The sequence below is a fragment of the Geotrypetes seraphini genome, chromosome 7 (assembly GCF_902459505.1).
Source record: "Geotrypetes seraphini chromosome 7, aGeoSer1.1, whole genome shotgun sequence".
Taxonomy (NCBI): Eukaryota; Metazoa; Chordata; class Amphibia; order Gymnophiona; family Dermophiidae; genus Geotrypetes; species Geotrypetes seraphini.
In genome coordinates, this window is record NC_047090.1 from 24,372,497 (window position 1) to 24,395,488 (window position 22,992).

The 22,992-nt window shown below is 43.9% G+C and overlaps 1 protein-coding gene across 4 annotated transcripts in view; it reads right to left on the bottom strand.

The window, feature by feature from the left end:
• Nucleotides 1-21,803, bottom strand: part of APPL2 (adaptor protein, phosphotyrosine interacting with PH domain and leucine zipper 2) — a 125,921-nt gene extending 104,118 nt beyond the window's left edge. For 2 of the 4 annotated variants that reach the window (XM_033952809.1, XM_033952808.1), the window contains exon 1: nt 21,638-21,802. In XM_033952809.1, the coding sequence (XP_033808700.1) occupies nt 21,638-21,691 (54 nt within the window). In that variant the 5' untranslated portion in view covers nt 21,692-21,802. Of the gene's footprint in view, nt 1-1,319; nt 1,552-21,637 lie in introns of those variants that run through there. The other 2 variants (XM_033952811.1, XM_033952812.1) reach the window with 2 other exon arrangements.
• Between the last annotated feature and the right edge of the window lie 1,189 nt (nt 21,804-22,992).

Here is a 22,992-nt window from a genome sequence, read left to right on the forward strand (position 1 = left end):
TAGTGAGGTTACTTCACGTAAATAAATTGGTATAGAATTCCAAAGTTGTGGAGCGATTACAGAAAAGATGGTTGAGCGAGTCATGTTAATGTGACAAACACTTGCTATATATGTAAAGCAGGGATCGCAAAGTCCCTCCTTGAGGGCCGCAATCCAGTCGGGTTTTCAGGATTTCCCCAATGAATATGCATTGAAAGCATTGCATGCACATAGATCTCATGCATATTCATTGGGGAAATCCTGAAAACCCAACTGGATTGTGGCCCTCAAGGAGGGACTTTGAGACCCCTGATGTAAAGTCATTGAACCTGGTGATACCCAATGTGGTATTCTTCTAAGAGTCAGTGGCATAGTCCGAACTGATATTTTTGAGGGGAAGCAAGTTTACATGGGTGGACAATAAGCATACGGGTCCAAATCATGCTAGCTATACTCTTATCATACAATAATGTTTTAGAATAGGGAAAGGGATTAGGACTTGTATACCACTGTTTTGTAGTTTTACAACCACACTCAAAGCGGTTATTGTACTTCAAGCATTTTCCCTATCTGTCCTGGTGGGCTCACAGTCAATCTAATGTACCTGGGGCAGTGGAGGATTATGTGACTTGCCCAGGGTCACAGGGAGCAGCACGGGGTTTGAACCCATAACCTCAGGGTGCTGAGGCAGGCTGTAGCTTGTCGTCCGCACCCTTAGGCAGGAGGCCCAGGAATGCAGGGACGATAATTATGCTCTTGTGACCTAAGGTAGGATACACAAGGAATGTCAGGATATGCGTATTCAGGATTTTCCCCAACACACAAAAAAAAAACCAGAGGAGCCAAAATAAAAATCCGGCCTGGATTTATTAAGTTCCACTATAGGCAAGGGCCAACACACTTGGTTCTGAATCCTTCAAATAAATCAAGGAGCTTTCCAAACAAGAAAGAAAACAGCATAATGTTATAGTCACATATTGCCAAAAATCATAAATCCAAACAGCTCCCAAAAGAAAGGAAAAGGGAAGACTCTGTACTCAGGAGTCTTAACTTCAAAGTCCTTGGCTGCACTACGCAGCAAAATACAAACAGTCTTTTTGCTTTTCTTTAGAACACAAAATATGTCCCAAAAGGAGCAGTGTCTCAACACTGCACTATGTCAGCCAGTAGTAAGGCTGGCCAGGTGGTGTGCTCCACGTGCTGATAAATGCCACATTAAAGAGCCCTCAATCCCACCTCAAACGTGGGGCAAAATTCCCCCCCCACACTGGCAAAACAAACAAAAAGCCAGAAAGTTCCAAAACAATTCAGTATCCCAAAGTTCACTGAAATAGCTGTACCTCTTAGTCAGGTCGACCGGGAACTGCTTTGGCAACGGTTATGTCCATCGGTTGTCCTTCCAGGATTGGTTCCACTCCCAATTCCATAGCCTGGGGATCCTCAGAGCAACTGGGAGACAGCACCGCATCGGCTTCTCCAAGCTCCATGCCTTCAGGCCATTCAGGGTTCTGCAGAGCTCCTAGTCCTGAGCTAGCCAGAGGGAACTGTTCCTGGGACTGGTTTCCTCTCCTACAACCCTCCTTCTCCCTTACTAACTGCTCAGACTTTAGGTTCAGGAGTTTACAGCCCCGCCCAATCTCCCCAGCTGGAACACATTTCCGGTTGGAAGCCTTGGGCAGGAGAGGGGGAGGGAAAGCCTGTAATTCTACTCCCCGGCTCCCTCTTGTGGAATGGGAAGAAATGTCAGGAAAAGAACCACCTTGAGGTTTAAACTGCTGAGACAGAGGGTCATATGTTCTAGCCACTGGCTTAGGGCTAGGATCAACCCTAGCTGGCATAGCCTGCATATCACAAGCTCTAACCACTGAATGTCTATGTAGCAACCTTCTCAATCGTATCTCCAAACAGATATCATATTTGAAACATCAGAAAGGTGTTCCTGTTCCGAGATCTCAAGATCATTGCCACTGCAGATGCTCAAGAAGAAACATCAAATGCATTGAAAATGCCTCAAGCCACAAATTTCCTTGTAGTGAACAAGTTTTAACAAAACTGTTGGTATTCTTTTAGTTTCTCTTGTGGTAAGAATTCCTCAAAGGCTGGAAGTTGTTTAATTAAAGATACTAAATAAAATGGAAGTATAGAATTGGTAATCCAAGATTCTATTTGTTAGCATAGATCAGGGGTAGGCAATTCCGGTCCTCGAGAGCCGGAGCCAGGTCAGGTTTTCTGGATATCCACAATAAATATGCATGAGATAGATTTGCATCTCAAGGAGGCATTGCATGCAAATCCATCTCATACATATTCATGGTGGATATCCTGAAAACCTGACCTGGCTCCGGCTCTCAAGGACCGGAATTGCCTACCCCTGGCATAGATGATTGAACATGTGCTTACCAAAAGGAGTCTAATATTCTGGTTTCCTTTCCTGGAGGAGCAGAAGCATAAATTACCTTGAACTGTGTGAACGTTTTAAGGCAGATTCCACTGCTAGAGAATGATGCTGAAGTTGTGTTCTCTCAAACCCTGGACACTTTTGTATTCTATACATTGTGTCAATTTTTTAAGAACTTCCTGGATTGATAGCGGGGTCTCCCAGTTCTTAAATAGGGTATCTTTCATGACTTTATATAAAGACACTCCGATCTGTCTCCACTTTAATGGGTAGAGCTTCACTCATTTTTCTTACAAAGCCAGTAAAAGATATGCTTTCTGGCCTTTGAGGCAGAGGATAGAGTGAATGGAGATATCTTGAGTCAGACTCTTCAAAATACTCTCTCCTAGGTCAAGGGTAGCCATAAGCAGGCCTCAAGAGCCATAAGCAGGTCCTCAAGAGCCATAAGCAGGCCAGGTTTTCAGGATATCCACAATTAATATGTACGAGATGGATTTGCATGTACTGCCTCCTAGAGATGCAAATCTATCTAAAATAAACTAAACTAAACCTTAAGTTTGTATAACGCATCATCCCCACGGTTTACAGGTAATTCAATAAATGAGGGAAGGACATAATAAGAAATTAGAGGTTATGAAGAGAATAGCTAGCTTTACATTTTAAATAGATAGTTTTACGTTTTGGAGAAAAGCCAGGTTTTCAGATGCTTTCGGAATAATTGGAATGAGCCTAGGTTCCGCAGCGGGGCAGGGAGGTTATTCCAAAGCTCAGTGAATTTGAAGAAAAGGGATTTTCCTAATTTACCTGCACACATGATGCCTTTTAATGAAGGGAAAGATAGTTTGAGTATGTGGACGGATCTGGTAGTGTCAGGTCTCGAAGAATTCCAGGATAGTGGAATTAGGGAAGGAAGACTGCCATGTAGGATCTTGAATATTAGGCAGGTACATTTAAAGTGAATCTTAGAAATCACCGGAAGCCAGTGAAGTTTTGACAGAAGCGGGGAAACATGATCGAATTTGCTTTTTGCGAAGATCAACCTAGCCGCAGTGTTCTGGATCCGCTGAAGTCTTTGAAGATTTTTCTTGGTTAGACTTAGATAGATGGAATTACAATAGTCCAATCTGGAAAAGAATGATTGATTGTAAAAGGACAGCAAAATGTTGTTAGTGGAAGTAGAATCTCACTTTCCTCAGCATGTGAAGACTAAAAAAACATTTTTTTTTTTACCAGAGAATTGAGATGATCATTAAAGGAAAGTGTGAAATCAATAATGATGCCCAAAACTTTACTTGAGAATTCGATCTGCAGTGTGGGACCAGAAGATATCCTGAAAACCTGACCTGCCTGTGGTTCTCGAGGACTGGAATTGCCTACCCCTATCCTAGGAGTTGTCAGTGCCCAAGCCAATCAGCACTCAGGCACTGATCAGAAAGTAAGGCAAAGGCAGTTCAGACCTTTCGGCAAATTTTGGCCGCAAATGTGGCACAATGAGGTTAGGGAATCACTCAGCAATTAGAGAGAATCGCTCGGAGTGCTCATTTTAATATTAATGATGTTGTTGTACTACATTTACTTGGCAGTATCAGAGACTGCTAGAAAACTCGGAAAAGATCACGGTAAGCCGTTTTAATAATCCACCTCTATAATACATGCACACTAAACCAGCTGGAACTGGTTTAGTGAGCACGTTAAAGGCAGATTTTAGTTTTGAGAATTTGCCTCGAGTGAGGAACTAATTAAGCAGCAATGGCATGATCAGTGGGATATCTTAGGGCTCTATACTGAGACCACTTCCTCCCTGTCTGATTTTTTTTTATTCAGAGATAAAGTAGTGGTCTTGAAAGCCACATTTCTTGAAGTACAGTGAACAGAACAAGAAGACACTTCTAAGCCAGGGGATCAGGAGTTCAACTTTATGAGGTTTTTTTAAACTTACCCTGACATATATGTATTTTAAGCTTTTAATAGTGTCACTTCCTAGTGTGAATTCTGAGATATCTTCTGATGAGGTCAGGAAGCTTACAAGTTTAGTAAAGGAAATTGTGATGTTGACCCTTGTCCAGCAAGTGCCTTATTTTGAATTACTGATTCTATGATAGATAAATTATATTACAAAGACAGTTGATCACTAAGAGCCCCTTTTACAAAGCCATATTGACAATGCTGATGCAGTAAATGCACCGAAGTGCATTTACCATGGCAGCATCGCTACCTTGGCTTTTTAAAAGACTCCTTAAGGGAGGACGTATATCCTTCTTTTTATTTATTTTATTACTTATTTTATATACTGCCTGTCAATGGTGGTTGTCTATGTGGTTTTTACATTCAGGTACTTAAGATTTTTTCCTTATCTGTCCTGGTGGGCTCACAATACCTACCCTACCTGGGATAATGAAGGATTAGGTGACTTGCCCAGGATCACAAGGAGCAGTGCTGGGCTTGAACCCACAATTTCAGGGTGCTGAAGCTGTAGCTCTAACCACTTACGCCCAGATTCTCAAAACATTAACGCCGTCACAAAACTGTTTTCTGGTGGTTTAGCCTGTACACAGTTTAGTGTCAGATTGTCAAAACAGATTACCGTATATACTCGAATATAAACCGGGATTTTGGGGCCCAAATATTGGCCCAAAATGGGGGTCCCAGTTTATATTCGAGCCAATACACCCCCCTTCCAAAATTATTGCAGGCCACCGCCGCCGCAAGGCTCTGCACCCTGATGCCCTCCCTGTCCTAACCTCATACCTCTACTGCCAATCCTCGGTAGAGGTGCAGCGGGCAGCAGCAAACTTTCCAAGTTCCTGCCACGCTGTTAATAGGCTTCCATGAGTGTCTTCGGCCACGCTGAGAAGCACGAGCAGGCGTGTGATTTGGCACTGTTGCTCAGTGCTGAGCGGCTTCCTTAATGGCTCCTGACTTTGCCCAACTACTCTAATGCCTTAGTACTCTCCCGCATGGATTACTGCAATATGCTAGTCAACGGTCTCATGGTGAAGAATGTACAACGTCTCCAGCGTGCTCAAAATGCAGTGATCAGGCTTCTTATAATCCTCCATGCCCATTCCAGGAACCCCCGCAAATTTCAAAAAAACGTAAATACGATTTTTCGACTGTCAAAAGGCAGGAGAGGGCAGCTGGAGCGCTGGCGAGTGAAGAAAATCACTCGTGCTATGCTCCGACTACCTCTTCTTGTTACTAAAGTAAGGCTACACCAATCAGGAGCTGCTTTGACACGCAGCTCCTGATTGGGGTAGCCCGACTTTAGTACAGGAACAGGCGGTCGGAGAATACAGTGAATTAGTGAGTCCACGAACCGTGAATTCGCGGGGGAACACTGTATAGCAAATTGTAACCAGTAAACTGCATATTATGTATATTATTATTAGACCCTAGCATGTATCAAGTTAGGATAATAACTTGTATTATAAACTTGTACAGAAATTATGTATGTAAAATCTGTAACCCATTCTGAGCTCCTTGGGGAACAACGGGCTAGAAAATGAATTAAATAAATAAATTTAAAAAATCCTCATCCCAAGAAACCCTCAGCCGCTTGGATGAAGATGAGGAGAACTCGGGGGAGGACTGGGTGGGGGCAGATGCCGAGGGGGGCTGAACAGGGGCAGACATCAAAGGCAAAGACTCCACCGAAAAACCAGAGTCCCCCAGGGAAGAAGCAGAACGTGGCTAAAACAAAATCAGGGGCAACTCCACTCCCAGCAGCAAAGAACTCACTGCAGAAGCAGGAGAAACACTTAGGACCTGTTCCTATCTCTCTAAGATAGGAGGGCGGTCACCTAAGGCCACAGGCAAAATAGCCGAGCTTCCTGCCAAAAGTAAGATAAAGCCCACCGAAGAAATCTCCCCCAAGGCCTGTAGCAGCAAAGAGGCCTGAATAGACCCAGCCAATAAAGCAGGACTGCAGGCAGCAGCTGCTTTAGCGAAAAGGGAGTCCCTAGCACTATCGGCAGTAACTTATTTCCCTAACCGTTGACGACTGGGGAAATCCGGGCTTCATGACTGCCTGCATCCAATGAGCGGTGCACGTGCAAAGGGGAACCCTGCTCACCGGCACCTGAAGCCGACATGGATTCTGCCCTCGGAGCAGCCGGAGCACTTTGTGCACATGCCAGCCGCGTTCACAGCTCATCGGGCTCATCGTGAACTGTTACACAAGAAAAAACAAAAACGCCGGTTAGCAAATAACTTCAATTAAAGCTAATTAAAAGCTTCCCTTCAGATCAGCACTGCCGAAGGATGTTGGTTTTTTTTTTCTTACAAGTACAACTTTAACTAACAAAATGAGCATATGCCATAGCTCTCAAAGCTATATGCCTTGCTTGGACTGTGGCAAGACTTACTGCTGAGGCATCTCTAAGCCAAAAAATTAGGGGAGGTGGAGGAAAATGAGGGGAGGGACTTGAGCAGTCGAGTGTGGCACCCCCGAGGTCTGAAAAGTGTCCCCCAAGCTCTATCCAGCACCCACAAACAGGGACAAAAAAGGCCACTAATCACATCCAACAGGCCCTAACTAACCAAAGGAAAGACTGCACAGACTTACCACCTCCACCTGCTGGAGACTGAGAACAGACTAATTGTAGATGGGACTGCACAGGCCACTTGTACTGCAGCCAAAAGTCAATATCTCAGTCTCCACCTGCTAGCAGAGGAGCATAAACCCATCTGTTCTGTGCCAGTCTGGAGGGACACTAAAGAAGAGGGGGGTTAATGCTAAAAATGCAGGGTTGTGCATTTGAGCAGCAAATCACTATACTTGGAAGAACTTTTGTGCACAAGAGAAGAACTTGGGGGTGATCATATCTCATGATCTTAAGGTGGCCAAATGGGTAGAAAAAACAATGGCATAAGCTAGAAGGTGCACAGGGAGAAGAATGGCCAGCAGGAAAAAGGAGGTTATAATGTCTCTGTATATACAGTATATACAGTGTATATATATATATATATATTTTTTTTTATATTATTTATTTATTTTTTCTTTTTTTAAATTATAACCTACTATCTAAAATCCTAGGTGGGCAATAATAAAAAAATAACATACATAAAATGTAAAAATAATATCACTGATTGGCAAAAGCAAAACAAAAAACAATACCAGAATTAAAATGGCAACACTTGTGCATAAATGTGTTTTTTCTCACTGAACGCTATGGTCTGTTAGAATGGCATCTAAGCTTATGAGGGAGTGATAGCCTTGAAAATACCTTTGAAAACACATGGGTGAAACATGTCGGTATATCTCCCCTGTCTGAACCGAGACCATACAGCTAAGTACTCATAGTACATATATATTAGAGTTATGATATTTGCAGAACACATGAAAAGTTTGAAAAATAAAAAAAAAGTTGAAAAAGTAAAAACGTTAAAACTCACGGCCCCAAAGCTCATAAAGATTTAAAGGGCTTTGGGGCTGTATCCCCTGCGGCAGCTGCTAGCACTGCTTTGTAAAAGAGGCCGTTAAATCGATTCATTGACGATTTGAGGCATAAAGCTACTCACTATGAGTGAATACTAAGTGGGTGGTGGCCTCACTGAGGATCGGAGAAAAGACAGATTATAAATTATTAGTAGGAATAAGGTATTTAATGTATGCGGTTTAAATTCTAGCATACGTAAAAATGGTGTATGGATGTTACCCTTATTCTATAATAATATTTTATAGAAAATAGTGCCACTGGTTAATTCATTATGTGTTACTGGCATAATTTAGATCAGGGGTGCCCAATACGTCGATCGCGATCGACCGGTCGCTCGGGAAGGCAATGCGAGTTGATCACGGAACCCATCCCGGGTTCCGTGATAGACTCATGTTGCCGTCCCGATCGACCGGCCGTATCAGTCTTCCTCTCCCTGAGGTTCTCCACCAGTCATCACTTCATGCTCGCTGTGTCCTTCCTTGCTCGACTGCCAGAATCCATCTTCCTCGCGCGCCTTTGTCCCGGCGCGCTTTTGACCTGATGCTTTTGACTCTCCTACATCAGAATTGAAGGGGAGCGGAATCCTGGTCAGCGCAAGGCTTCTGCAAGGAAAGCTTAGGGGCGGTGGTGGCTTGGAGGCCTGTTTCCCGGTAGCGGTGGCAAACCTAGTGGCTTGGGGGACGGCAGGGAGAAAGAAACAAAGGGGGCAGGCAGGGAGACAGAAAGAAGGGGGGACAGGGAGACAAGAAAGAAGGGAAACAGAAGAGGAGACAGGAGAAAGAAGAAGTAGGCATGGAGAGAAAGAGAAAGAAAGAACAGGAGGCAGGGAGAAAGAAAGAAGGGGGCAGGGAGAAAGAAAGAAAAAGTTGGGGGGAGAATGAGGTCTGGAGGAGAGAAAGCATATAGGAAGCTGAAAGAAGGGAAGAAATATTGGATGCAGGAGTGGGCTGAAGTCAGATGTCAGAAGAAGTGCAGTCAGAGTGAAGTGAGAAGAAGTTAGAAGAAGAAAGTGCAACCAGAGACTCATGAAATCACCAGACAACAAAAGTAGGAAAAATGATTTTATTTTCAATTTAGTGATCAAAATGTATCCATTTTGAGAATTTATATCTGCTGTCTATATTTTGCACTATGGCTCCCTTTTACTAAACCTCAATAGAGTTTTTTAGCGCAGGGAGCCTATGAGCATCGAGAGCAACGTGGGGCATTCAGCGCAGCTCCCTGCGCTAAAAACTGCTATGTGGTTTAGTAAAAAGGGAGGGGATATATCTGTCTATTTTTGTATGGCTGTTATTGAGGCGACATTGCATAGAGTCATTTGCCTTGACCTCTTTGAAAAAAGCCCAGAATATGAATTATAATTAACATTTTCTCTGCCTTTCAGTGTGCTTTGTGGGGTTTTTAAAAATTATTTTATTGTTGGTAGATCATTTTGACTTGGTCATTTTAAAAGTAGCTCGCAAGCACAAAAAGTGTAGGCACCCCTGATTTAGATTATCAAACCTTGCCTCTTTTCTTCATCCACTGGGTATATACAAGGACTGCTAACCAGCCCTAAAAGGCATGCTTGAATAAATAAGATCTGAGCAACTTCTGGAACATCACATAATTCAAGACCTGTCTTAATCAGCAGGTAGAGTGGTTCCAGAGAAACAGGTCCTGGAACAGAAAATTGAGGCACGATGTTTCTTTAATTCAGTAGTTATTATTAGGTGCATCACCAAAAATTTGGCATAAACAGCAAGCCTGTGCTTTCCTGAACTGTCATCTGTGCTTGAAAGCTAGGGAGAGCAGAAAATTGAGAGACCTGGGTACTTGAAAACTCCTATAACCGGTCCTTATTTCTGCATCCCTATTATCCCCAGGGATATATGCTGCCATGAGCACCAAATGGAAATGTTGTACTGCTTATTCATAGGTTCTGTTACATAGTTCTAGTAACATATTTGCAAGGTTTGTGTTATTTCATGGTATCTGGTAGCTGAATAATTTTGTTTTACTGAGGTTAAGGCCAAAATTTGAATATCAACCCCTAGAGGAAAAAACAAATCTTAAGCTCTCAGCTCTGTATAGAATAGATGAAAATTTCTTAATGTTAACATGAGTTTCTGTGAATTTGCCCAACATTCAACCCATTTCAAAAAAATTATGTACCGGTAGTCCTTTTACAAAGGTGCCCTAATAATTAGAGCACACTAAGATGCCCATAATGGGCATTTTAGCATGTGCTAATTGGTTAGCCCACCTTAGTAAATGTTGGTCTATATGGGGTATATAAGCATTAGATTTTTCACCGTTAAAAGTGAAGATTTAAACCTTTTTGAGAAAAAAACAACCCACAGTTTGATAATTTTAATAAAACTATATGTATATGGCAAGAGCAGGGGTGCACAAAAGGTCGATCACAATCAACTAGTACATCGCAAAGGCAACGCGAGTTGCTTGCATTGCCTTTGTGTTCTGTTCTCCCTGCTTCCCCAACACTAGGCCAGGCGCGTGCAAGTGCCGGGCCCACAGCCTTCCCCCCCCACCCCCCCCACCCCCACCGTCAATTCTGACGTCTGAGAGGAAGTTCCGGGCCAATCGCTGACTAGCTGGCCCGGAACTTTCTCTCTGAAGTCAGAATTGACGTCGGGGGTGTGGGGGGGGGGATGGCTTGTTGGCCCAGGGCTTGTACATGCCTGGCCTGGCATCGGGGAAGCAAGGTGAAGTCAGTGGAGGTGGCTTGGGGAGGCAGGGAGAGAAAGAAAGAAAGGGGAGGGGCAGAGAGAGAAAGAAAGGGGAGGGGCAGGGAGAGTAGATAAAGAAAGGGGAGGGGCAGGGAGAGTAGAGAAAGAAAGGGGAGGGGCAGGGAAAGTAGAGAAAGAAAGGGGAGGGGCAGGGAAAGTAGAGAAAGCGAGGGGAGGGGCAGGGAGAGAGGAAAACCCCGCCCACTTTCATTTGGACGCTCTAGGATGGTTTTCGTCTCCCAAGGGAGAGTAGAGAAAGAAAGAGAGAAAGAAAAAAAGAAAGAAAGAAAGGGGATGAGCAGGGAGAGTAGAGAAAGAAGGGGCAGGGATAGAAAGAAAGAAAGGTGAGGGGCAGGGAGAGAAAGAAAAAGAAAGAAAGAAAGAAAGGGGGGCAGGGAGAGTAGAGAAAGAAAAAGGCAGGGAGAGAAAGAAAGAAAGGGGCAGGGAGAGAAAGAAAGAAAGAAAGGGGAGGGGCAGGGAGAGTAGAGAAAGAAAGAAAGGGGCAGGGAGAGTAGAGAAAGAAAGAAAGGGGCAGGGAGAGTAGAGAAAGAAAGAAAGAAAGGAAAGAAAGAAAGAAAGAAAAGGGAGGGGCAGGGAGAGTAGAGAAAGAAAGAAAGGTGAGGAGCAGGGAGAATAGAGAAAGAAAGAAAGAAAGAAAGGGGCAGGGAGAGAAAGAAAGAGAGAAAGGAGAGGGGCAGGGAAAGAAAGAAAGAAATGGGAAAGGGCAGGGAGAGTAGAGAAAGGAAGAAAGAAAGGGGAGGGGCAGGGAAAGTAGAGAAAGAAAAAAAGGGGCAGGGAGAGAAAGAAAGGGGAGATGCAGGGAGAGTAGAGAAAAAAAGGGGCAGGGAGAGAAAGAACATAAGAACATAAGAGATGCCGCTGCTGGGTCAGACCAGTGGTCCATCGCGCCCAGCAGTCCGCTCACACTGCGGCCCTTTTGGTCAAAGACCAGTGCCCTAACTGAGACTAGCCTTACTAGCGTACGACCTTCTTCAGTAGGAACTTGTCTAACTTTGTCTTGAATCCCTGGAGATTGTTTTCCCCTGAACGGGAGAGCGTTCCAGTTTTCCACTTCCTTACGTTTGTACAGAATCCTATCCCTTTTCAACTTTAAAGAGTGGCCTCTTGTTCTCTCTACCTTGGAGAGGGTGAACAACCTGTCCTTATCTACTAAGTCTATCCCTTTCAGTATCAGGGGAGGGGAAGAGAGAAAGAAAGAAAGGGGAGGGGCAGGGAGAGAGGAAGAAAAAGTTGGACTCATGGAGGGACAGAGAGAGATGTTGGTTGGGGAATTAAGTCTGGAGGAGAGGACACATGCAGGAGGCAGAAAGAAGGTAAGAAATATAGGATGCACAGTCAGAAGAAGGAAGTGCAAACAGAGACTCATGAAATCACCGGACAGCAAAGGTAGGAAAAATGATTTTATTTTAAAATTTAGTGATCAAAATGTGTCCGAATTTATATCTGCTGTCTATATTTTGCACTATGGCCCCCTTTTACTAAACCTCAATAGCGATTTTTAGCGCAGGGAGCCTATGAGCATTGGGAGCAGCGCGGGGCGTTCAGCGCAGCTCCCTGTGCTAAAAACTGCTATCGTGGTTTAGTAAAAAGGGGAAGGGGGTACATTTGTCTATTTCTGTATAGTTGTTACTGAGGTGACATTGCATAATTTAAAGTCATCTGCCTTGATGTCTTTGAAACCCCCTCCCCCGTATATAAATGATATTTAACATTTTCTCTGCGTAGTGTGCTTTGTGATTTTGTTTTATTTTATTGTTGGTAGATCATTTTGACTTCGTCATTTTAAAAGTAGCTTGCAAGCCAAAAAAGTGTGGGCATCCCTGGGCTAGAGCATAGATGAACATATATCATAATTTTTTTTTCAAGTTTTATTTTATTTTTCAAGTTTATTAAGATTTTATATACCGCCTATCAAGGTTATCTAAGCGGTTTTACAATCAGGTACTCAAGCATTTTCCCTCTCTGTCCCGGTGGGCTCACAATCTAGCTAACGTACCTGGGGCTATGGAGGACTGAGTGACTTGCCCAGGGTCACAAGGAGCAGCGCGGGGTTTGAACCCACAAGCCCAGGGTGCTGCGGCTGTAGATCCAACCACTGCGCCACACACTCCTCCATAATCAAAACATTCACCTGCTAGTATATATTTGCAAATGTTATCCGAGTCTATATTTGTTGTAGAACAATGTTGTAAGTTTGGAATAGCTATATATACTACTACCACAAATGTATTAATTATACATACAAGCTATTAATTATGAATACCTTACACAGTACACTTATACTAACCTTATGCTACTAGGGAGAGATTGGTATGGCAACTGAAACCTTACCAGTACCAAAGAAAAAAATCATCAAGCAAATACTTTAATAGCTCTACAGAAAAGTTCTTTCACATATACTAACCAGCCTACTAAGCTATATTTGTCTACTTGTTCTCTAAAAGGGAAATCTAAAGGAAAACAATATTTGTATGAAAGCTTAGTTATCTCAAGGAAAATTGGCCTTAAAAAATATCATCTCTGCCCCTATTAAATTTTTGAACTACTCAGCCAATTTCACTCAGATTTCTGCATTTAACAGCCACCACAAAGAAACTCCTGAGAATCACTGGCAAAAGAAACAACTGCTGTTCAAGAAACTGGAGAAATATTCCAAGTCAAAATTCAAATAAGCTAGCACAGTGTTCTTTAAGGAAGAAAATCTTAAGGGTCTCTAGATCAGCCTCCTGAATCCTGAACACATCTGACAGGGCTCTCCCATAAACCTTTGGGCCCTTGGCACTTGCCTATGTCTTAATTCAGCTGTAGCTGTATGGATATTCAGGATAGGTACTAAAACTGAATATTCAGCCACAATTCACATGGCAGTGGCTATTGTTTAAAAATGCTGGCCACCAGTGGCTGGATAATATGCTTTGTTTCCAGTTAAATTTCAGACAGCAGTCAAAGCTCCAGCATTTTTTTTTTTTTTTTACTCTTTCACCAAATATTCCATCTATCAGTAGTTTGCATTCAGACTGTGATGAGACTAGAGCAGGGGTAGGCAATTCTGGTCCTCGAGAGCCGGAGCCAGGCCAATACATACATAAGTTATATAAATGGAAGAAGCAAAAGAAAGATATTTAGGGGCTCATAGTCAAAGGGATTAAGCATGTTATTTTGCTACTATTCAGGGTTTTGCTAGATACTGTATTTGTGACCTGGATTAGCCACCGTGGAAACAGTATACTGGGCTAGATGGACCATTGGTCAGACCCAGTATGGCTATTCTTATGTTATGTTGAGCCTGCACAGGTCCCAGCTTCGAATATCTAGGAATAATGCTGTAGGCAGTGAGCAAACCACTTGCCACCCGATGACTGAATATTGACTCCTTTAGTTTCTTTGGGAAAGGCAGTATTAGGGCTGCCCAGATAACAAATAGTTAGCTGGCTAAATTCCCCAGGCAGAAAGCTTCCTTTCACTATACATACAAGCATAGGCGTCAGAACAGGGGAGGCCACAGGGGCCATGGCCTCCCCCAAAATTGGCAATTGGAAGTATAGCTCTCCCGACTCCCCCCAACTACCACCTCCCCACCGCTGTAATTTAAAATCTTCAGGCAGCCAGATGCATAACTAAGCGAGCCTCCCGCTGTCAGCTTGCCCCAGAAGTGTTCTTTCTGCAGCAAGCTGCATGACTGATGCAGGAAGAGGGAGTGATGCAGAAAGAACACTTCTGGGCAGGCTGACAGCAGGGAGGCTTGCTTCGTTGTGCCACCAGGCTGCTCAAAGATTTTAAATTAGAGCAGCGTGGGAGGTTGAAAAGTGGGGAAGTCGGGAACTGGGGAGTCATACCACAGGTTACAGCTGAGGGAGGGTTCTGGGAAAGCAAGAAGGGCAGATGCTGCATGGGCTAGGGGGTTGGGAAGGCAGGGAAGGACAAATGTCGAATGGGCTGGGGGTTAGAAAGTGAGGAAAAGAGAGATGTTTGGGTGAGGTGGTGGGAAGGGAAGAAAAGAGATGCTGCTGGTGGGTAAGGGAAGAGAAAAAGAGAATTGTTGGACATAGGTGTGTGGAGTGGGAGGGAGAGATGGTATACATGGATAAAGGGAGAATTGTTGGACATGATAGTGGTGGAGAGGAGGGAGGGATGAGAGATGATGCAAAGAAGGGAGAGATGTCAGATTCCGGAAAAGGGTGATAGGAGGAAAGAGAGAGGTGTCAGACCGTGGAATGGTAAGGAGAGAGAGGTGCCAGACCACGGAATGGTAAGGAGAGAGAGATGCCAGACCACGGAATGGAAGGGAAGGAGGGGAGACAGAAATGCCAAACTGCAGGAAGGAGAGAGATGCCAGACCACAGAAAGGAGAGGAGAGAGATGTTAGACCAGGGGTGGGCAACTCCAGTCCTCGAGGACCATAATCCAGTCGGGTTTTCAGGATTTCCCCAATGAATATGCATGAGATCTATTTGTATGCACTGCTTTCAATGCATATTCATTGGGGAAATCCTGAAAACTCAACTGGATTCTGACCCTCGAGGACTGGAGTTGCCCGCCCCTGTGTTAGACCATGGGAAGAGGGAGGGAAGGAGATAGAGATGCCAGACCATAGGAGTGGGGAAGGAGGAAGACAGAGATGTCTTACTACGTGATAGGGAGAGAGAGATGAGATGGTGCACAGGGATGGAGGGGAAGGGGAAACAGAGGGAGATGATGCACAGCAATGGGTGTGGCAGGGAAGAGATAAGAAGAAATGCTTCTCATGGATAGATAGGAATAGGGGAGAAGAAAGAGAGAGGAGATGGTACACATGGATAGATGGGAAGGGAAGACATGGAAAAGTAGATAGATTTTGATAAGAAAGCAGATAAATGGAAGAAAGTTAATGTTAAAAAGGTTAATGCTAAAGACTGATGTAGGATAGAAAGTGAAGGAGAGAAAAAAAAAGCAAATGGATAAGACGGCCCTGAATACACAGTTAAGAGCACAGACAGAAGGAAGTGCAGCCAGAAACTGGGAAAAGATTATTAGAAAAATAAAATCACCAGACAACAAAGTTAGGGGAAATTATTTTATTTTCAATATATTGATCGAAATATCAGTTTTGAGAATTTACATCTGCTGTCTATAATATGCACTGTTCAGGAAGGATTGTTCTGCATGCAGGGTCTTGCATCTTAGGATTTCATTTGTATATATTAGTACTTTTAGTTTGTGGTCCTGTATTTGCATAGGGGTTATCTGTGTTTTGCATGTGTGACCAAGGCCAGGTATTCTGGTAGAAATGAATGTTGAGAAGCATACAATGTGCTCTGTGTAGTTTAATTTTGTGGTTAACCATTATGTGATGTTAATAAGATTATATTGTGTGTATATATAGAAAAATGAATGTAAAAAATTGTATTACAATTACACTACTCCCTCCTTATTTGCAGGGATTAGGGGAAGAGCCAGCCCACAAATATGGAAAAATTACGAATAACTTTTAGGGCTGACTCTGCCCCACCCCTGCCTCCCTCCTGTCTCCCGGACCTCTCCAAACCTTACCTGGTGGTCTAATAGTGAAGCGGGGCAGGAGCAATCTTCCTACGCTCCTGCCCCGTGCAAAGCCATTAAAAAAATGGCTGCTGTGAGTTCCCGCTGTAGTCTCGTGAGATCATAGGAACTCACAGAAGTCATTTTTATTGATGGCTCTGCACGGGGCAGGAGCGTAGGAAGATCACTCCTGCCCCGCTTCACTGCTAGGCTACCAGGTGGAGAGGTCCAGGAGGTGGGGGAGGGTCAGGGTTTAGAAACTCACAAATAAACGAAGTTGAGAGTCCTAGATCCATGAATTTGGAGGGAAAAGTGTAGTACTATTATGAGGGCGGGGTCTGGGACAGAGCTTTTGGGCCCCCAAACAATAAAGCGTTCTGCTGCCTATGCATACAAGGACATTTGTAGTAGTGGTCTTCTGTATGCCAACTCAAATTTTCCAAGGGAAGCCAGAAACAATTATACACACAAGTATGAACTCTTGCTCTTCATTCAGTCATGTGAAAAAATTAGGACACCCCATGAAATATTCAGTTCCTTCTTAAGAAATGTTCACATATCGATGTCAAATCTATTTATCTCTGGAAAAGAAAGTGATGTAATCGCAGGTAAACAACAGAAGATTTCCTTGATTTACTCATAAAGCAAAAGATATCCACAAAAACGTATATTCTAACCGAGGAATAAATTAGCAGGGAGACGCTTCTTGTAGCCATCTACCAGTGTATGACATCGGTCTGAGGAAAGTTTGGCCCACTCCTCGATGCAGAATTCTTTAAGCTGTGAGATGTTTGAGGGGTTTCTTGCATGTACAGCCTGTTTCAAATCACCCCACAGTATCTCAATGGAATTAAGATCAGGGCTTTGACTGCCACTCCAGGACTCTCCATTTCTTAGTTTTCAGCCAGTCCTTGGTGGATGTATTGGTGTGTTTTGGGTAATTGTCATGTTGCAGGGTCCAGTTTTGCTTCTGCTTTAATTTTCTTACAGATGGTCTCACATGTTCCTCAAGCACCCTCTGATACACAATAGAATTCATGATGGATTCTATGATGGTGAGCTGGCCAGGTCCTGCTGCAGCAAAGCATCCCCAAACCATGATACTTCCACCTACATGCTTCACAGTTGGTATGAGGTTCTTTTCCTGGAATGCTGTATTTGGTGTACACCAAATATGTTCTCTTTTCTGGTGTCCAAATAATTCAATTTTAGACTCATCTGTTCATAGAACACTATTCCAGAAGTCCTGGTGTTTGTCTATGTTCTTTCTGGCAAACTTCAGTCTGGCCTTGATGTTTCTCTTAGACAGCAAATGTTTCCTCCTTGCACACCTCCCATGCAAGTTAAATTTGTGCAGTCTCTTTCTGATTATAGAAGCATGCACTTTCACATCAACAGTAGCAAGAGCCTGCTGTAGGTGCCGTGATGACATTTTAGGGATTTTGGAGACTTCTTTGAGCATCTTGTGGTCTGCTCTGGGAGTCAACTTGCTTGGGCAGCCAGACCTGGGCATGTTGGTAGTTGTTTGGAAAGTCCTCCACTTGTATTCTATTTTCCGGAGTGTGTAATGGCTAATGTCAAATTCTTTCAAGATCTTTTCAAATCCCTTACCAGACTTATAAGCTGCTGCAATCTTCTTTCTGAAGGCCTCAGACAGCTCTTTTGATCTCACCATGGTATTCACTCTCACTGCAGCAATCATAAGCACACCAAACTAAATGTCTGAGGTTTAAATAGGGCAAACCTCCTTCAAAATGCTGAGTAACTATGTTCTAATCATGTACACCAAATGTGATACACCTGTGTGTGATTTGAGCCACTTTAAGTGGGAGGATATGTTGGGGGGGGGTGTCCTAATTTATTCCTCAGTTAGAACACACATTTTTGTAGATATCTTTTGTTTCATGAGTAAATCAAGAAAAATTTTTGTTGTTTACCTGCAATTACATCACTTTCTTTTCCAGAGATAAATAAAAAAAGATTTGACATTGATATGTGAATATTTCTTAAGAAAGAACTGAATATTTCAAGGGGTGTCCTAATTTTTTTACATGACTGTACTCTCTCTGATGCTGTGCTGCTTCTGTGATTAATACTCTCCCCCTTTTAAAAAAATGTTCTGCACACCATCATTTTCTGCCATTTTTTAATTTTTTTCAGCTTGCAGCAAACGTGTCCCTGCCCCATACATTTTTACTTCTTTTCAACAATACTACATTGCCTAGCCTAACATACTCACTGGTTTCTTCTAGAACCCCAGAGCTCACATCTCCCTCCATGGGACTAGAAAAGCCTTCCTACCACACACCATCTCTGCACTGAAAGGGGGAGTAGGAGGATGGAGAACTGTGTGGAAGGTAGAGAATGACATGGGAAAAAATTTGTCCCATCACCGCCTTGTCCCTGCGACCATCATCCCTGTCACCGCCCCATCCCCGCGACCACTGTCCCCGCAGCATCCATAAAAGCCTCAGTACTGCAATATTTAGCTTATTCCTTCCTTATAAATTAAAGTTCTGGCTGCTGAACTAGAGAAAGAGATGTTCAGCTGGCAGGGCTTTGTTTATAAAATTTTATAAACACAACTAATATACTACTTTATCCTAAAACAAACAAACAAAAAAAAAGAAAATAAATAAATAGAAATTTTTTTCTACCTTTGTTGTCTGGTTTCTGCTTCCCTCATCTTCTCATTCAATTCCTTCCATCCACTGTCTGCCTTCTCTCTGCATCTTCCATTTACTCTGTTACTGTGCCTCTCCCTTCATACACATCCCCCCAATTGGTCTGGCACCCATCTGCTTCCCTCCACTCCCCCATAGTCTGGCATCTCTGTCTTCTTCCCTTTCAGCGTCTTCTCCCCACTCTGTCTTCCCCATGTCATTTCAGCGTCTGTTCCTCTCTACCCTTCAGCGTCTGTTCCTTTCCTCCACCACCCTTCCCTCTTGCCACCTCACCACCCTTTGTGCCCCCTTGCGCAGCCCCCTCCCTCCCTCCCTCCTTCCTACCTACCCGAATCTATCTATCTCCCTCCCTCCCTCCCTTTTACCTTCGCGGCGTGTTTTGAGTAACTTTCACAAAGCCGTCGGAGCCTGCAAACAGTAGCGAGGGTGTGTGGGCGGAAGCTTCTCTTCTGACACAACCGGAAGTGGCATCAGAGGAGAAGCTTCCGCCCACACATGCACGTACTGCCTGCAGGCTCCAACGGCTTTGTGAAAGTTACTCAAAACGCGCTGCAAAGGTAATGGGGGGAGGGAGATAGATAGATAGATTCGGGTAGGTAGGAAGGAGGGAGGGGGCTGCGCGCGTTCCTTCCCTTAACTGCGGGGACAAGGCCATTCACCGCTCCATGGGGTGGTGGATGGCCTTGTCCCCGTACCCGCAGTGAGCACGTTTTTCCCCTCTTACCGTTTCGGCGGGTTACCACCAGCTAATCGCAGGTAACAGCCACTGTGTCATTCTCTAGTGGAAGGGAGGACTGTGAAAAGTATAGAAATCCTGTAGGGCTTTGTGCAGTTAATTAGCAAATCTGCAGAAAGCCTGTGTAAAACAAACAACCGGTGCTCTCGAGCACATCTAACGCGCCTCCCCCTGTTAGTAGTACCTTCCTTAAAAGTTTTATACTGTAAGAGAGATATGATCTTTTCCATCACAGCTCCACAAATTTGGAATTCACTATCCACTTAATATAAGAGAAGAAAAATCTCTTAGTAAGTTTAAAAAGTCTTCTAAAGAGCTGGCTATTCAAAGACGCTTTCCAATAGATTGGTCATACTCTATAATAAGTTTAGATAGATGATCCAATAGAATAAAGCGGGTATTTGTTCCCTGACCTTTCGTGTCTTAACCCTTCCCTAGTTTTATTTTTACTCTTAGTTTTTTTTTAAATTGTATTTATGCCTTTCCTTCCTTACATACACCATTGTATTGGTAATGAATATTTTTTTTTAAATTTTTGAACATGTGTAATTCCCATTGGATTTGGACTATGGGAGGTAATCAAAATCTATATATATAAAATCGGAGGTATGTGTGTATGTATGTGTGTATGTGCCGCGATCACGCAAAAACGGCTTGACCGATTTGAACGAAACTTGGTATGCAGATCCCTCACTACCTGGGATGATATGTTCTGGGGGTCTTGCGGCCCACCTGCACACGTGGGCGGAGCTACAAACAGAAAATCAGATTTCACCCATTCAAGTCAATGGAAAAAATGTAAAAAGCTGTGGGACCGATTTGAACGTAAATTGGTATGCAGATCCCTCACTACCTGGGGTGATATGTTCTGGGGGTCTCGCGGCCCACCTGCACACGTGGGCGGAGCTACAAACAGAAAATCTGATTTCACCCATTCAAGTCAATGGAAAAAATGTAAAAAGCTGTGGGACCGATTTGAACGTAAATTGGTATGCAGATCCCTCACTACCTGGGGTGATATGTTCTGGGGGTCTCGCAGCCCACCTGCACACGTGGGCGGAGCTACAAACAGAAAATCTGATTTCACCCATTCAAGTCAATGGAAAAAATGTAAAAAGCTGTGGGACCGCTTTGAACGTAAATTGGTATGCAGATCCCTCACTACCGGGGGTGATATGTTCTGGGGGTCTCGCGGCCCACCTGCACACGTGGGCGGAGCTACAAACAGAAAATCAGATTTCACCCATTCAAGTCAATGGAAAAAATGTAAAAAGCTGTGGGACCGCTTTGAACGTAAATTGGTATGCAGATCCCTCACTACCTGGGGTGATATGTTCTGGGGGTCTCGCGGCCCACCTGCACATGTGGGAAGGGTAGGGTTCACCCAAGAATGTATATGTTCTTGCTCCTGGAGGTGAAACTAAAAATGTTGTTTATAATCAAGTTTTGTGTTAGTTGTATTGTATTCATTTTGTCAAATATTTCACATTATAATTTGAATATTGTACTTTTTATAAAGCTGTAAAAAATATATTTTCATTCACCACTATAAAGTATCTTTATTGAATCCATTTACAGTGTTATTGCTATAATTAAATACCCGTGCAACGCCGGGGCATCAGCTAGTACTAAATAAACTTGAAACTTGAACTGTAGGCACGTGCCTAGTCTGCTTCAAAAATACGAGTTTTGGGCGGGGTGTCTATCATGAGCCGACTCAGCAGCACAAATAGAGCGCTCCCAATGACATCCCCCCCCCCAAAAAAAAAAAAAAAAAAAAAGGGCTAGGCTTGACTTGGGAGACGAAAACCATCCTAGAGCGTCCAAATGAAAGTGGGCGGGGTTTTCCTCTCTCACACCCGCCTCCGACCCGCAGCCGTGTTTACATTACCCAACCACACACAAAAACAAACAAGCAGGAAGCCCCCCCCCCCTCTCTACAAGTTAAAGACCCCCGTTCCCTCCACGTTTTTCACTTCACACCTCGGCCAGCGCCCCTCCCCTTGGCCGTTAGTCGTCGTCGTCCCTCTCTCTCCCCCCCCCCCCCACCCCCGGCTCGCGCCTCAGCTATAAAACATTTTCCACAGCGCCGTCGGCGTTTTCCCGCCCGAAGCGGCCGTTCGTCTTGCTCCTACCTGCGGGCTATCCTGCAGAGCCTCTTCTAGGAGCAGTTTGTCCACGGTGGGCATGTTTAGCTGAGTGGGCGGCGAGCGACGTAGGAGGGTTTGCCGGCTCTGCCCTTCGCTTCCCCGTGACACGTAGCGTTTTGACGCGGCGCTTCTTGCCCTCTAGTCTGCAGCGGAGAGCCGAGGAGGGGGGAGGGCCCTACACTACGCCTCACCCCCCCCCCCCGGCAAGAAATTCGACCTTTGTCCCAGTGTATGCAACTGTTAATTAAAAGAGCCGGTTTAACATTTAATAATATGCAACTGGTTAATTAAAAAGAGTCATTAGTGATGATTACTATCAAAACTATACTAACTTGATTACTGCTACGTCCTGTATCTTGGAATAACTAAAAGATAAGATGCAGGGCGTTGCAAATTGTGCAGAATGCAGCAGCAAGACTGATACAGGCGTATCTAAATACAATCACATCTCGCCCTATCTCCAACCATTGCACTGGTTGCCTCTTGTTTTTAGATCTCAATATAAAGCAATAATAATTTGCCATCAATTCTTGTATGGAACCATACCTGAATTGTTTAAGAGTAAGATGTCAAACTATTTACCATCTAGGTCTCTGCGTTCTGAGAATTTAGCGTTATGAAAAACAAATGCTAATCCAAAATATACTGAGACCAGTATAATGGCCTTTCGCTGTGCGGGGGTCAAATTGTAGAATTCACTTGTTGGTCAATTACGAAAATGTTATGAGAAGGGTAATTTCAGTAACATAGTAGATGACGGCAGATAAAGACCCGAATGGTCCATCCAGTCTGCCCAACCTGATTCAATTTAAATTTTTTTTTTTTCTTCTTAGCTATTTCTGGGCGAGAATCCAAAGCTTTACCCTGTACTGTGCTTGGGTTCCAACTGCCGAAATCTCTGTTAAGACTTACTCCAGCCCATCTACACCCTCCCAGCCATTGAAGCCCTCCCCTGCCCATCCTCCTCCAAACGGCCATACATAGACGCAGACCGTACAAGTCTGCCCAGTAACTGGCCTAGTTCAATCTTTAATATTATTTTCTGATTCTAAATCTTCTGTGTTCATCCCACGATTCTTTGAACTCAGTCACAGTTTTACTCTCCACCACCTCTCTCGGGAGCGCATTCCAGGCATCCACCACCCTCTCCGTAAAGTAGAATTTCCTAACATTGCCCCTGAATCTACCACCCCTCAACCTCAAATTATGTCCTCTGGTTTTACCATTTTCCTTTCTCTGGAAAAGATTTTGTTCTACGTTAATACCCTTTAAGTATTTGAACGTCTGAATCATATCTCCCCTGTCTCTCCTTTCCTCTAGGGTATACATATTCAGGGCTT